Source organism: Notechis scutatus, chromosome Z (assembly GCF_049901735.1).
Source record: "Notechis scutatus isolate UNSWTSFEM ecotype Mainland chromosome Z, rNotScu1.2, whole genome shotgun sequence".
NCBI lineage: Eukaryota > Metazoa > Chordata > Lepidosauria > Squamata > Elapidae > Notechis > Notechis scutatus.
Window position 1 is genome coordinate 133387413 of NC_142025.1, and position 16623 is coordinate 133404035.

The 16623-nt window shown below is 42.9% G+C and overlaps 1 protein-coding gene across 7 annotated transcripts in view; it reads left to right on the forward strand.

The window, feature by feature from the left end:
* The window catches only part of TAOK2 (TAO kinase 2), a 40769-nt gene extending 24515 nt beyond the window's left edge, over window positions 1-16254 (forward strand). For 5 of the 7 annotated variants that reach the window (XM_026682209.2, XM_087944975.1, XM_087944977.1 and 2 more), the window contains one exon: window positions 1389-6359. In XM_026682209.2, the coding sequence (XP_026537994.1) occupies window positions 1389-3521 (2133 nt within the window). In that variant the 3' untranslated portion in view covers window positions 3522-6359. Of the gene's footprint in view, window positions 1-1388; window positions 6360-10737; window positions 10951-11984; window positions 12168-15265 lie in introns of those variants that run through there. The other 2 variants (XM_026682215.2, XM_087944979.1) reach the window with 1 other exon arrangement.
* Window positions 16255-16623: the final 369 nt, after the last annotated feature.

Sequence of the window (16623 nt, forward strand, 5' to 3'; positions counted from 1 at the left end):
TGGCATTATAGGTAACTAGACAACCGATGGGTCATCCTTTCAAAGATGTTTCCTTACCAGATTCCTGAGTGACAGAAGGTCTCGTGCAGTGTCTTCATTGGAAAAATTGCCCATGTTGAACTGTATAGCACAATTAGACATCAGCAGAGGAAATACTTTATGACATTATGTATTATGTCATAAACCACTTTATGATTTTGATGTCATAAAATGTTTTATACAGTTTGCCAAATTTCAATTCCATGGGAGTTATGGGTCCCGGATTTTAGACACGTTAGGTAAATTAATCCATTTGAGGAACCTTGGTTCAAAAATTGTTTCCTAAAGCACCATTTTGCCCAGTTAAAGGTTATAGAAATGAGAGTTTTAGAAAGAGAGATAAGCAACTCCTTGAATTGCACCTGGAAGCCTATTGGCTTCTTTCTAAGCAAGAATATCCCTGGCCGCAAATGCCACCCGTTGTTTGAGCAGGAGTTGTGAGCCCATGAAGATCCTCAAATTGGGCCACAGTCCTGAAAGGGGAAGTATTAACCCTTTCAAGACTAAAGATGGAATATCTCCAGATCTGGATAGTCCACATACTCAAAACCACTCTGTCTTCTCAGGGTTGGGTGTTTCTACCCATCCAGATCCACACAACCTCAAGGACTGGAACAAGACTTTGTGATAATCACCTGATCAGCCCAAAATCAAGGCATACAGTTGGAGATCATAATCATGATATCTGACCCCAAATTGATGCAGTCCTGTTTAGACACCACATAGAAATACGTGTGGGGCACATTGAGGCGCATTGAAATCTAATCCACCCTGTGTGCAAAAGTCCCAGGCCTGATCTCCCTACCTACCAACTAAACCCAACTACAGAGAAAGGAAAACCACTCCCAAACCCTAGATCGTCCAGAAGTGTATCGTGGTTGATATGGTATCAACTCTCATATTGTTCACTTACACAAATAGGATACTAAGTCAAAGGGCAATGAAAAAGGGGTCCCTAATATGAGCTGCAATGGCGCAGTGGTTAGAGTGCAGTACTGCAGGCTACTTCTGCTGACTCTGCAATTTGTCAGATCAGATCCCACCAGGCTCAAGGTTGACTCAGCCTTCCAACCTTCCGAGGTAGGTAAAATGAGGACCCAGATAGTTGGGGGCAAGAGGCTGACTCTGTAAACCGCTTAGAGAGGGCTGTAAAGCACTATGAAGCAGTATATAAGTCTAAGTGCTGTTGCTATTGCTAAAAAAGTTGCTGTTTGGCCATTAGAGAAGAGGGTTCTCATTGGACAAAAGAAAGAAAAGTGCTGAATATTTCATATATATTGGAACCATAGATAACACTCTATGGATCCGGACATTCTAACTCTGCTCTCTTCCCCACCCCTGACCCCCAGGAACTGAACAAGAAACAAACACAGAAGGATCTGGAGTGCGCCATGTTGCTGCGCCAGCATGAGTCTACCCAGGAGCTGGAATTTCGCCACCTTCATACTGTCCAGCGTACCCGCACAGAGCTTACCCGTCTGCAACACCAAACTGAGCTGTCAAATCAGCTGGAATACAATAAGCGCCGTGAACAGGAACTGCGCCAGAAGCATGCCATGGAGGTCCGGCAGCAGCCTAAAAGCCTCAAAGTAGGTGCTACCTACACACCACCTTGCTGCCAGTTGTGCCCGGAAGGGCAGGTTGTGGGAGTTCTGGAGTCAGGGCAGGGGCACTCAGGGGTGACGGAAATGGACAGATATGAGGCTGGAAGTCTAGACTCTGGACAGGACCTTTTGGGTGGGCATGGTCCTTGGGACAGTGTGGCGGGGGATCAGGAGCCTCTGGCAGACGCGCACACTGAGTATCTAGATCCAAAAGGGTGTCAGTTGGATGTCCTGGAGTCAGATTGTGTTTGTGATGATAGAGGTGATGGCACACATGTTGGAGAGGTTTTGGAGTCAACTCAGGTTGAAGCTGAGATAGGGAATGTGGAGATAGAATACCCAGACCTTTTAGAGATGTACACACATACAAAGGACATTTCAAAGTCTGAGCTAGACGGTCATGAACAGATGGTCCAGGAATGCAGTCAAGAGGAGGAAACTCCACGGCTGGACGCAGTGCATGTGGGGCCTCCTGTCCAAGAGTGGTCACAAAAGGGCATTCTAGGCTTGGATCAGGGCGTAGAGTCTTTGATGTCAAAAATGAGAGATTGTGGAGAGGTGAAGCCTGATTGGCCCTGCATGGCAGATGTCATTCCAGATGGGCAGGAAGCAGAAAATTTGGAGGAAAGACAGGAGTGTCTGGGGCTCGATGGGGAGGGTCACGATGTCTTAGGTTCAAGCAGCAAAAGGTGGATTTTAGACTATTCTATGGCTAGCCTAAAACAGCAAGAACTGTATGGCAAGGGAGTTACCGATGTAGGTCTGAGCCAGAAGTTTCTTGGAGAGCTGGATCTCTGCAGAGATGCCTCTGAGGCTCTGCTGCCGATCTGGGGGCGACCAGGCGTCCCGGAGCCTGATGGCCAAGAAGCCGACGAAGAGCTAGAACCATTTCTAGACCAAGAGGATTTGTACGCTCAGTCTCTCCCCACTATTCTAGAGGAGGGGTCCTTGAGAGGTTCAGGCGATGGCTGCCCAGCCAGCGACGATCCCTACAGTCAACAGGGGGCTGGCAAATCCCAGCCGGCCACCTCTCCAGTGGCAACCGTTTTGCCTCATGTTCTCTGTGTGGCTTTGGCCTTGTTGGTCTCTGCGTACCCTTGTGCCCCCACCCTGCTGCTTTTGCTCGCTGCTCTCTGGGCCCAGGGGGGGAGTTTTCAAGATGTCCTCCTGGCCCTTGAAGGATTCCTAGTGGGCCTGGCGGTTACGTACACCCTGTTGCACTCTGTCTTTCTTCTCTCCGGCTCCTCCTTCCTTCTTCTTATCAAGGTGGGGGGGACAGTAGGGGTGGTGGGGTTGAGTGCCAACAGGGGGCGCCTGTATGTCCCGGTCATTCTTTTGGCCTCTTGCCTCTTAGCTTCTCCCTGGGTTTTCCTGCCCCTTTATCTCCTGGGGGCCCTGGCAAGGCACAGCCTAAAGGGATTTCCCCGCCATGCCCGTCGGTTTCTGCTCTTGGCTCTTCTGCATTTCCCACGCCCGGTTTTCCGGATCTTGCAGCGCCTGGGGCTGGTTAGCGAACAGGGGCTCTTCCGCCTCTTCCCCAAAACAAACAAAGGCAGCTTCCGGAGCCGTATCCCGGTATTATCCCGCCATCGGCAGCCGCCCCTCCCCTGGCACCACCGGATCCTCGCTCTCCTTGCCAAACCAATCCGTACCCTCAACAGGATCCTCACCAAGGTGATCTGCGCTCAGCTGCCCCCTTCTGTGCTCCATTGTCTCAAAGGCTTATATGTTCTGAGGGAGGAAAGGCCCAGCCGTATCCCCTGCTTGGTGGCACGTGTGGCAAGGCCCAGAAACCATTCCAGTGGGCCATTGAGACAGTTGAATAGAAGCAGTGGTCGCCTGCGTGTGTCCCCACCTGTCAGGAAGCCCTGGAGATAACAGCCCTCCAGTATCTTGGGTTTCTATTCCTTGCCTATCATTGTGAAACAAGCCATTCCAGTTGAACTGCCTGCCTCTCACATGGCAATATTCTGTGCAGTGGGCCAGCTTCTGGAGTTCTGGGGAATCAGACCGAAGTACTTTTCCAGTATTTACTCTCAAAGTCATTTTTTTCCCTCCCTCCAAGGTTTGTTGATGTTTTGCTGTTTTCTTACCAGGAGGTTCTGGGCAGGATGTGTTTGGTAAAAGAAGCTTTAATATGATCAGAGTGGAGAACCAAATGTTTGTATGAGCTCTGATTATTTACATATTGGGTGTGGACGGGAGGTTTTGTCTTGTGTTCATTGTGTCAACGAGGAAAGAATCACCTGAGACCCTTTTGTGTCTGCTATTTGGGAGGGCCAAATATTTCCTATTTCCATCATCCGAGATAAGACAGCTCCAGGTTTGCCAATAAAATAAATAATGTCCCATTCTTTACAAATTCTTTCTGGTAACTTCTATTTAAAAGATGCAGTAATGACTGCTTTTTCCATCTTCAGCATCTCTTGTGCAGTGAGGAGATTTTAATGTGTCTTCATGTCAAGCCATTTTTACCTTCTGAAAAGCTTTGAGTTCCTGCTAAAATACACTAGTTCTTCGTCTGCCACAGAGAACGAACCCCCTTTATAATGATATGAAGACTTGAGAAATTAAATACGTTTTGAAAAACCAAGTCCTTCAGCTCCTGAGTGTTTGCTTAGTTTAAGTGATTCTTTCGCCGTTCGTATATACTTCCACCATTGGTGTGTGTGTGTGTGCATGTTTACACACACATACATATATTTATCATTTTTACCATATTTGTAACAATCCCCCTTTTTAAAAGTTTGAACTTGAATGTACATATTTGTATTTGTTTGTGGGTAGGTTGGTGAGTTTTATATATATTTTTTGTGGAGGGAGGAAAGGGGTTGTAATAGAATTTTTAGACAATACAATTTGACTGAAAATGGGAGAAATTCATAAAATGACAGCTTATTGCTGTAGATTTTTTCCACTTAAAACAATAATGGGCCACCCAGTAGCTTTTTCTTCTTCTTTTAAATGAAAAACCACATGCTGGCATTTGAAATGAATGGCTTGGCATTGAGGTGGTTGGCTTTAGTGTAGGCAGTTGCATTTTGGTCAAAGAAAAGAAAAACTACCAAATATGAAATTTTATGTTTCTGTATGAATGTCTCCTGCAGCCAGGGCATAGACAACCTCTTTAAAAACCAAAAGTTGTTTTGCCTTTTAATGCTTCCCCCGGTGTGGTTTGAGGCCTTATAGGTAGGAGAGCAGCCTTTTCATTTCTTTTACACAACTGGAAACCCAACCCCATCTCTAAAGTACAAGGATGGATTTCAGAACTGTGATGCTCCATTTTTCTTATCTTTCCCAAGGACCAGCTATGACTTATCCGCCAAGGAATGGCATGCTACATTTATGGGAACTGTCTCATAACATCACAAAGGCCCTCTACCCCCCACTTCACTTCTTTTAAACTCTGCTGCCACATCATTTCTAGGAACCATTTCCTAAGCTTTAGGGTAAAGGTGTTAACACATGTCTCACTGGCTAGAATGATATGCTTATCCCCAGTTACCTGTAGCTTGCTCCTTAAATGACACTGAGAGGAGAGGCCTATTCTTTTCATTTAATCAATAGCCAGGTTAGAGAGTTCTGGAAAACCCAAATGATTATGCTGCTTCCCTGTATGACTCCGTTTTTCCTTTTTTAACTTTGAGCCGGTAAGCACCAAACTCTATTACAGCCTGCCCCACTTTTTAACTCCAGTATCTTGATCCATTTTAATTGTGACATACTGAAATCCACTGCATTGGGATGACTTTGCCAAAGAATAAGGGGAAGCTGCTGTATAAAATTCCAAATCAGTTTGCATTAATTTCTTTGTTGATTAACTAGCTTTTAAAGTTTTTATTTATTTGGTAGGGAATAAAACCAAAAGTCCAATTGATTCTGTATAAACATACATCATCACAGAATCAATATTTTTAATCCACTCAGGATGTTTACGTGACTGACAACAAACAGAGTGGTCCTGAATTCACCAACTTTGAGAATAAATCCTGTTTGTTTCAGTAGCAGTTAATTAAAAAAAAACAGCTTTGCAGTGGCTAAGATTTTTGTCTTTCTGAGTTCTTCATCAACTGTAGGCAATGCCATGTTTTATAGACTTAAATCAATTTGAAAGAGTCTTCATTCCTGTTTATTTTGGTAGCATATTTTTAAAACAGTCTCTGCATTTCTATGTATTTTTTTTTTCAGTTTCTTTTTATCCATTCTTGTTGTAGTTAGCCCAGTTCCCTCCTCCCAATTTACCATCAATAAGTTTCAGATTATCCTAAATTAGAAATAATTCCATGTTCATTGATTCTGGCTTTTGGTCCCATGTTTGCATAAAGCACATACCTTGTATTTCTCCCTTTTTTGGTTCACCTGTGATTTTTTTAATTTATTTCAGTTTTGCAACATCCATGGATTTGTGTATTTTTTTTAGCATTCCTCTTAACCTTTTTTTTTTTTTTTTTTTTGGCCAAGCTTGTTTTCATTAATCTAGATTCTATCTTGTCCATTTTAATAATGTATTTTGTATTCCCATTTTTTGTGTGTTTGAACTATGTTTTTTCCTCTATCTTCATATTTTAAAAAAAACTATGTTAAATAATTTTTAATTTATTTCTCCCATTTCATGTGGCGGGGGGGCATTCTTCTGTGGTTTATTTATTTCTCCCTTCCCTATTGTGGATGCATGTGAAATTTTGAAGGAAAAAAAATAAAAATTCTGCACCACAATTTACCACCTCTGTATTGTGAATTTTGAGTTTGACGTGATTTGATTTTTAAGAAAATAGGGCACTTAAGCTTAAATATGGGGCTATATGTCTATTTTCATGCACTTTGTGCCAAAAACATCAATTAATGTACTTTTAGGTTTCCATAAGTAAAATTATTAGGAGGCTGTAAGTGGAGGTTTGTTCTTCCACATTCCACTGTTACCTTAATTCCTAGTACCTCATTTCTCTCTTTATGACCTTGCAAGTGTATGAGGTGCTAATGAAATAAATTAAAATAACATACACAAGTGGAAAATGTATAGACAATTTTTTCACCCCCTTTGGGGTTTGGGGTCATTTTAGATGTCCAAAGAATGATGAAAGATTGTAGCCATGAAAAGTTGTAGCATAAATTACAGAGGTGTAGCATAAATTACAAAAAATTGAGTGGGTTTTGATATGAGGGATGTCATCAGAGATGCAAGGAAATAAACATTTTGCTCATCAATATGAGCTTTGGGGTGAATAGACTCAATTTAAATAAAAAGAGAATAGCATTTCCTTGGCAGCTCAAAAGTTCACTTCTGCATATCCAAAACTCATAATTGGAAGCATAACTTGTAAAGGGGGAGGAGGGCATATAATTTGGATTAACCCTACCCCTATCCCTTGCATCATGTTTTGTGATAGTCCCTGATGCATCATTTTTTGCTCAGAATGCCTTCTCTCCCTTTGTGTTTTCCATGTGGCCAATTTAGCATGGATCATGGGACTGTAGTCCACATAACTGGAATGCACCAAATTGGGAAAACTGGGGTCAGCATTCTTCATGAATTATTTTAAACTAGTAGGGTATTCAAATTCTGTACTGTGACTGTTTTTTAGCCTGGCTGATAGAACGATAAATCACTAAAAATCCTTGCCAAAGAAATGAACTTTTCCAAGATTTAAAAATAATTTATGATGTTTGTCCTTGGTAACTGCAGGTCCATTTTTGACAAATGTATGAAGTTTTCATCCGTATAACATTTTATACAGTGACGAACAACAGATATTCATCACTCTTGCAGACTCTTGTCTCTCAAAAATAGGCTGAGTTTGTTCTATCAATGCCTGAAAAACAATATTTTGGGTTTTGCTAGGCAAAATGGGATGTCAGTTTCCATTTGACATCTTAATGCTGAAACCTACTCTCATCCTTCCTTCCATTTCTCCACCATGTATTTTGAAATGAAATTGAATAGTGCTTTAGATTAGAAGAGAAGGCCTAAAATTCCTTTTAAAGTGAGTGCAGATGGATTGGAAGTTACCCCCAACAGAGATAAGTCCTCAAAAGGTATCCTGTGGAAACTTTCCAATCCTGAACATGAGAATGAAGAATATTTTTTGTTGCAGAACAGGATAGAGGATGAAGAGCCATCACCAGCTTATTGGGGAATGGGTGTTGAGAATATCACCTTCCATCTATATTTAGGCCATGATGTGGAGCTGCAGTGATGTCATTTTTTTTATACAGATTATGGTAATGTGCACTTATTTTTTTTCACTTTAGTATTTTTTAGAAAAACCCAACATGCAGTTGTCTCAAAGGTCCTTTTTCCAACAGCAGACAGACTGTTTTTTCCTTGAGGAATAAAAACAAAATGTTTCAATTCTCACCCAAGAAACTTCATATGTTGTGATGGTGATGGTTTGTTTGTGTGTGTGTGAGAGAGAGAGAGGGTTGGAAGGACAGTTGAGACTGAATGTTGGCAGGATGGAAGGAAAGGTTCTTTTTTTAATCAAGTTTTTTTAATTTATTTTACTTATAGTCATCAATACATAAACAGTGTGGCACCTAATCATCATACATTTTGGTGCAGAAATAACAACATTAATCACATCCCTTACATTCATCACATTTGTATATATAATTCTAATATTGATAACACATATTTATAATAGTTTATGATCCTTCATTGTTTAATTATTCAGCATTCCAATACCTTCTTCTAATGCCAATCACCACATTATTTAAACATACATAATAATTTCATTATTCAATTTCTTCTTTTGTTTTTATATATTTTTTAAAAAGAAACATCTCTTTTGGCGAGCACTGTGGTTCCAGGTTTTTACATTTCAATACAAACATGACCCAGAAGGAAAGGTTCTGACTGTGTGGTGTGTGTGTTGGGGTGCATGTGGAAGGATTGCATTTCTTTGCAGTCCTCTGGTTGTTAGTGCTCTCTCTGAGAGCTGTTGAGGCCACTTGGAGGTTTATCTTTACCCTCAAGGTCACCTGAATCAGGGTGCAACTGTGGAATATTCTTGGAAGTGCTGCAAGAACTGCACTGTAGGCTGGAAGTAGGGGATGCACAACCAACTGCATTCTGATTCAGGTGATCTTGAGGGCAAAGACAAACCCGCAAATGGCCAAGAGCTCTCTGGGAGAGTATTAACGACTAGATGACTGCAAAGAAATGCAGTCCTTCCACCCCCACCATCTGGTCAGAAACTATCCTTCCATACCCACCCACCCACCCCACCATCAGAATTGATGAAGTTTCTTGGACAAGAAACGAAACGTGTTATAATTCTTTCTCAAGGGAAAAAAACAGTCTAATTGCCTTTTGAAAAAGCACTTTAGAGTCAGCTGTGATCCGGATGACAGAATCGCCACAGGCGTCCAACATACAGCTGTTTAACACACTCCAACATGTAAAGTTTCTGATATAGTTCAGAATCTGGCATATCATTCATTTGTGCCTTTTATATTCAGGAATGATCACTGATAACTCGGGAAGAAACAAACAAGCAAATATTTACTGAATGTTTGCCCAAGATTTCAGCCTCTTGAACAAGCAGACCCCTTGTAAATTTCTCTGCCGAAGCTTCTTTGCCTGTCGCCTGGTCATCAGCCAAACACAGATAACTAGGAAATATAATCAACGGGGAGAACTAGCTAGAACCCTTCAGCTGCTCCTCAGTTCATAATACTGGTAGTCCTTGACTTATAACCACAATTGGGGCCAGAATTTTCACTGCTAAGCAAGGCAGTTAATAAGTAAGCCATACCCGGTTTTGCAACCTGTTTTTTTTTTAGCCACGGTTGTAAAACATTTCACTGCAATTGTTAAGTGGATCGTATGGTCGTTAAGTGAATCCGGCTTCCCCTATGGACTTTGCTTGTCGGAAGCCCGCAGAGAAGGTCACAAATGGCAATCACATTATCCCAGGACGTTGCCACTATTGTACATAAATGCTGGTTTTCCAAGCACTTGAATTTTGATCGTGGGAATGCTGTGAGGGTCATAAGTGTGAGGGTTGCTTGTAAGTCACTTTTTTCAAAGCCGTTGTAACTTCGAATGGTCATTAAACAAATGGTTGTAAGTAGAGGATTACCTGTAGGGCCTATAGGAAATTTCTAGCAGGTCTCCCCATTCCCATTGCCCTAGTTATTCCACAGGCAGCCATCCTCTCATAAAGGAATATATGAAGCTTCTTCGTCGACTGGTTCAATTATTTTTTTCCATGCAGCCTTGTGCCATTTATCCTTCATGGGGTCTTAGGCAGAAAGAAGGCCCTCCTAGTCCTGTTTCTTGAAGCTACCTCATAGATGGTGTCAGCAAATGCATTGTTCCTTCTTTCAGAGCAAATCCCATTTTTGGTTATTTCTAATTTAATTGGGTAGGTCTAGTCTAGTGAAAAGAAGAACTAGGGCTAATACGATAGCAGCATTTCAAAGGGGCTTCCCCAAAGAAAAGGGAGTCAACCTATTCTCCAGAGCATCTGAAGGCAGGAGAAGAAGCAATGGATGGAAACTAATCAAGGAGAGGAGCAACCTAGAACTAAGAAATTTCCTGAAAGTTAGAATAATTAATCAGTGGAACGACTTGCCACCAGGTGTTGGGTGCTCCAACCTGAGGTTTTAAAGAAGAGATTGGACAACCATTTGTCTGAAATGGTATAGGGTTTCCTACTTGGGGGGAGTGGGGTTGGACTAGAAGACCTCCAAGGTTCCTATCAACTGTTACGTTGTTATGTTTCATCAACCTAAAACAGGAAGTATATTTTCACTCCATTAATGCTATTTGGTTGGGCTGTAGCTATTTCATACTTTGATTTAAGTGGGAACATTAGAATGGTAAAACTACTGAGTAAAACTAGATTTGGTTTATTCCCACCAAAAACCCCACTGGTGGGAGTTGTTTGTCTAATACATGCTCCTGTCTCTCTCTCTCTCTCTTCCTCTCTCTCTCTCTCTCTTCTCTCTCTCTCTCTCTCCTTCTCTTCCTTTCACATTTGTTCTTTATTTGCCATTCTTCCTCTTCCTCCTCTGGTCACTGGCATTGTTCTGTTTTTGTTTTCTTGTCCCCCCCCTTTTTTTTCTCCTCTTCCTCCTCTTGCTCCCCTAGTCCAAAGAACTGCAAATTAAAAAGCAGTTTCAGGACACCTGTAAGATCCAGACACGGCAATACAAGGCCCTCCGCAACCATCTCTTGGAGACCACCCCAAAGAGCGAACACAAGGGAATCCTCAAGCGTCTGAAGGATGAACAGACCCGCAAGCTGGCCATCTTAGCCGAGCAGTACGACCACAGCATCAATGAAATGCTCTCCACCCAGGCTGTAGGTACCCTGCGCTGCCTTCCCCTTGGGTGGGAGAGAGGGAGAAATCAGCCTTCCTCTATCCCCGGAGAAGAGCATTCACCAACCATGCTTTGAATCCTAGGCCCCAACCAATTCTTTTTTCAGTTTTTCCTTTCCATCCTCAACCTTCTTCCTCCAGCTCTGGCCAGCAAAAGTTTGAGATAAAATGACCAATCCCCATGGGATATGGGCTGACCACTTGAGGTGGAATTTATCTACCTTGAATAAAGCCCAAGAGATTGATTTATCCTTAAACATGGCTTTGATTTGAATACCAGTTTAATTGTCTTGCTTTTCCCCCAAAAGAAAAATGGAAGAGAAGATGCTGAGGGTAACACGTTTTAGAGAGCCATAATTGCTTGCTCTCAAAACTGTAGTCCCCAAGGCTTCCTTGGAAAGAGGCTGCCTGTCAAGCCACAATGTCCATTGTGTGCAATGGGGCCCTTGTTCACAGGGCTCTGAAGCATGTTTTTCTCTGTAGCATCTTCTTCACTCCCAAATGAACTCCAAAGAGGTGGGTGACTAGTTTTAAAGTTCTGGGGCTAATAGACTTCCTTTTACCATAACTGCTTAATGAATATAAGCTTTGACCTCCTGACGCCGTAAGCAACATGAACCTGACAGTATGTCTGTTCTTAAAACAGACTCTTCCACCCACCTCTGCCCTTTATTGGGGCAGGTATGAGGTGCTTTCTAAACAGAATAGACAGAAATCCCAGAGGTACCCATTGTCCTTCGCTGAAATGGGGAATGCTCAGCGAGTTGAATTTCTAGCCATTGTCAACCAGGGAGCCATACCACAAACAGGAATTTTCGCTATATAATCCCCTTGAGGCAGAGAGAGCCCTCCAGCAACAGTTTTGCAAAGCAGGCAGACTAAATGGAGTCAATTTAACAGATTCCTGCCTTTGGTTTGAGGCCAGTCTGTCACTTTAAGAGCCAGGCTATCCTAAGTGGGTTTTGTAGGACCTTATGTCTTCTTCTTCTTCTTCTTCTTCCTCCTCTCTTCCTAGCTGCGTTTGGATGAAACTCAAGAGGCAGAATACCAAGTCCTAAGGATGCAGCTGCAGCAGGAGCTTGAGCTGCTGAACGCTTATCAAAGCAAAATCAAGATCCACACTGAGGCCCAGCATGAACGTGAGATCAAGGAGCTGGAGCAGCGGGTGTCTATCCGCAGGGCCCTCCTAGAGCAAAGAGTAAGTACTTCCCATTCTCCCTGCCTCTCCGGGACAATCTATGGAGCTTGCGGGGGGGGGGGGTCCAAAGATATTGCAGCACCTACCAAGATCCGTGGCTCCATCTTCAATCCCACTTAGAGGCCCCAAATGTGAATTGTTCTCCATGCAAATCTGAGCTATTTATTCTCTCAGTACTAAAGATGAACAAGCTTTTTCCATTGAGTGCTGCAGTCCCTAGAAGAATCTGTTGGAGACCCCTATATCAAAAAATGAGTGGGGCTTCAGGGGTTTTTGGGCAAAGCCCGAACCTCAAAGGATTTTCTGACACCCCCTTTTGACCTCTCACACTGACATTCCTGGTTTCTAGTTTTGCCTTTTGATGTCATTCCTACATGGCAGCTGAAAACAGAATCTTCTTCCTTGAGGTCTGACATCAGACTTTGTCTCTGGCAAGAAGTTATCCATTGCTAATCCATAATCACTTCAGAAGCCCTGTGTGAATCAGCAACTCTTAATTACTCTAGTGAACATAATTTCACTTTCCAAGCTATAGTTTGGGGTGAGCTGTTTTGGGCTTTGTGGATGATGTTCTCCTTGAACTATACTCTAGAACAGAAAAATCACAGTGATTGAATGGTGTTCATATTGATTGTAGTGTACAGATCATTCTTTTTGAAAAGTTGGGAAGTGTGAGCATGTGCAGAAATCAAGAACGAAAACCCACTTTTTTTCTGGAAGTTTTCCACTCTTTATTCTTTGCTTTTTAAAGTGTCAGTTATTCAGAGTCATTTGGAGTTCAGCAGCCTCCAAATTTAATAAAAGAAGTAGGAAACATTCTGTTTATTCAGGAGAAAGACAATAGTGCCACCGCAGTTCTGCATAGGATGGTTAGCTCCAGGTTCCTAGCAGTGGCCAACTGTCAGGCTGTTGAAGTCTAATAGAAACAAGGTGTTTTATGAACTTTGCTTCTTCTGTTGGATATTATGAGAACTTTGCTTCTTCTGTTGGGTATTATGAGTCTTAACAGCAATCGGAAGGCATCATATCAATAATATTTGTTTCATTGGCTTCCTGGAGGGATCTGATTGGTTGAAAAAGGCTACTGGATTCTCCTGAACTTTTAATCTGACTCAGCAGATCTTCTCTTGTGCTTTGAGCTATAAAGTGTCCCTTCTTGACTCGACAACGCTAGTCCTTCTTACTCTTTGCTTTCCATGGAAAGTAGAGAGGGAATAACAACAGAATACAAGATAGTCCTCAACTTAGGACCACTATTGAGCCCAACGTTTATATTGTTAAAACATTTGTTAAGAGAATTTTGTCCCGTTTTACTATTTTTCTTGCCACCGTTGTTAAGTGAATCACTGCAGGTGTTAAGATAGTATGCACAGTTGTTACCTGAACCTGGCTTCTCCATTGACTTTACTTATTGGAAGGTCGCAGAAGGGAATCCTATGATGCCAGGATATTGCAATGGTCATAAATAGGAGTCAATTACCAAGCGTCTGAATTTTGATCACATGGCCATCGGCATGCTGCAGTGGACATAAGTGTGAAAAATGGTCATAAGTCACTTTTTTTCAGCACTGTCGTAACTTTGAATGGTCACTAAATGAACTGTTGTAATTGGTCAGAAGTGACTTTTTTCAAGACCATGTAAATAATAATAATAATCTCCAAACAAATAGTTGCAAGTCGAGCTGTACCTGTACCACTGCTTTTGAGTAAGAAAAACTCTGTGGAATTTTAGAGTTTTCTTCTTTTATTTTCTGTTCTTCAGTTCAGCTGTAGCTTTGTACTTTTACAGCTATTTAAATGATTTACTCCTCTCCTTCTGCTCCCAACCATTTTCAATTTTTCTATTCTGGATTTAGAGCTTCTCTTCCCCCTAAATGAATCTGAGGCTTGCGTGGTTCATTTTTTGTATGGTGTTCTGAATAACAGGAGATGTTTACCTTCTGTTCCCTACTAGGCAAGTTGATTTCAGCTGTGGCAGCAAAATAATACCAAACTGTGCTTTCATAAAGCATTGAACTCTTTTTTTTTAACATAGAAAAATAGCTGGGAATAAGCATTATTCAGGGCACTCTGATTACACGCTCCTCCTGTCTTTCTAAAAGTACCCCCATGGGATCAGACTGTGATGCACCTGAGACTCTTAGCAAGACAAAAGCAATTATTTCACTTTTAATTCCTCCATTCCTGCAGAATTTGCATTCCTAAGAAACTTGGCAAAATGTATTACAAATGGGGTTGCTTTGTTCTAAAGTGGGGTTTTTTTTATATTAAGGGTGGTTTTTTTAAATTAATCTGAGCTAAATGTCCTATCGCCTTTATATTTCGTGGTTCTTCGGGTTCAGCTATGAAGTTACAGGCATCTTATTGAAACAGCGAGGATCTGAGTAGAGATGATGAAATATGCCCTGTCCCATGGGCCTCTTTTGGGGACAAGGAATCTCCGTTATCTCTAATTTAGGAGAGCTGTGTTGAGTGCTAGATCTCGGTTCCTCATTTAAGCAATTCAGCCAACTTCGTGTATGTCTTAAAGAGGGTTGTTACTGAATCCAATTCTTAATCATTTTGGCACAGGTAGTTCTCAACTTAACCACAGCTGAACCCCAAATTTTTGTTGCTAAGCAAAGCAGGTTTAAGTGAGTTTTGCCCCATTTTGCAACCTTTTTTCCCACAGTTGTTAAGTCATTGCAGTTGTTAAGTGAACCATGCAGTCATTAAGCGAACTCGGCTTCTCCTAATGACTTTGTCAGAAGCCGGCTGGGAAGATTACAAATGGTGGCTATATGACCCCAGGACAGTGCAACTGTCATAAATACAAGCCAGTTGCCAAGTGCCTGAATTTTGATCACATGACCATGGGGATGCTGCAACAGTTGTCAAGTGAAAACCACTCATAGGTCACTTTTTTTCAGATCCGCTGTAATGGTCACTAAACAAATGGTTGTAAATTGAAGACGATCTGCAGCGTATCCTTGTTGGCTGCCAAGTGAGACAAAATGGCTGCTTTTCTCACTGCTGCTCTGGTATCCAAGCAAGTGTGTTTGTGGATTCTTGCACTTGAAGTCATGGTGCTTCCCCCCACCCCTCCTTTCCTTCTCCAGATCGAAGAGGAGATGTTGGCCTTGCAGAATGAACGCTCCGATCGCATCCGCAGCCTCCTGGAGCGCCAGGCCCGGGAGATCGAAGCCTTCGACTCTGAAAGTATGCGTCTGGGATTCAGCAATATGGCGCTCACAGGCATTCCAGCTGAAGCCTTCAACCAAGGCTACACGGCCCCTCCTCAGCCCTGGCCCTCCCGCCCGGTTCCCCGCAGCGGCTCCCATTGGAGCCACGGGGTTCAGAATACAGCTGGTGCTCCTCACGCATGGAGGCAGCCTCCCATGCTTGCCCCACCCCCTTCAGCTTGGCTTCATCCCCCTTCCTCATCTCCCTCCTCCTCTTCCTCCTCCTCCTCGGCTCCTAGCGGCCGCTCCAATGTGGTCATGCTGAGAAACAGCCCCCAACCCCTGCGGCGCACAGCTTCTGGCGGCCAGTCGGACCAGGGCATCAGCCGTTCAGCCAGCGTCACTTCTCACATCCTCAACGGGTCACATTTTTCCTACTCGTGAAGCGATCGGTAGAGAACAGGGAGACTTGGCTGGAGGCAAATGGGGGAATTGGCTGGTGAAAAAGGGAGGGAGGCGGGGCATGTTATCCGGGGGTCGATAAGTTAAAAACAAAAAACAAAAATGGGAGATGCTGTGAAACTGGACCACAGTGGAAGCTCTCAGTCATCATCAGTAGCCTTTGAGTTGTCAATCACCAGGAGAAGGTTCGACTGTGAGATGGAAGGTTGAATTCTCGTCCTCTGGAGCATAGCTGGTGCCTCCTCACATCGTGGCTTCCTATCCCTTGCCAAATGGATAGAGACATCAAAGCTGCGAACATGATGTTGGCAGTCTATTATTGTGTCCCTGACGACTGTCGGTTGCTCCCCCAGCGTGGCCACAATCTGTAGATGAAGACAGACCAAGAATAGTGTTCCAGCAATGGAGATAAAGGTTATCTCTTCAGGGTGTGGCTGAATAATCTCTTCTCTTGAGGGGGGCGGCGGGGGGAGAGAAAAGAAAAACACTCCCACAATACAACAAATCCAGAATTTTTAATTGTGCACTGTGGCTTGTTTGTGGGTGTAATTGGAGCTGCTGAAGCCAGAAACCCTCTCCAAAGCCAGGGGTTCCTTGAAGTCAGCTTGGCTAGTGAGAGGAATGAATAGGCCTTTGAACTGGAGAGAATCCTGGATTTGCATTGAGGGTAGGGCTAACCTGCATGTGTAGAAATTTTCAGAGTGACAGTGAAGAACTTTGCATCCTGGAGGTAGACAGTGGCTTTTGTTCCTGCCCAAATTCACAAGACAGGAGGAGATGACAGAATTTAATCTGTTTTTTGTGTACCTTCCTTAACTTACTCTAGCCCAAGG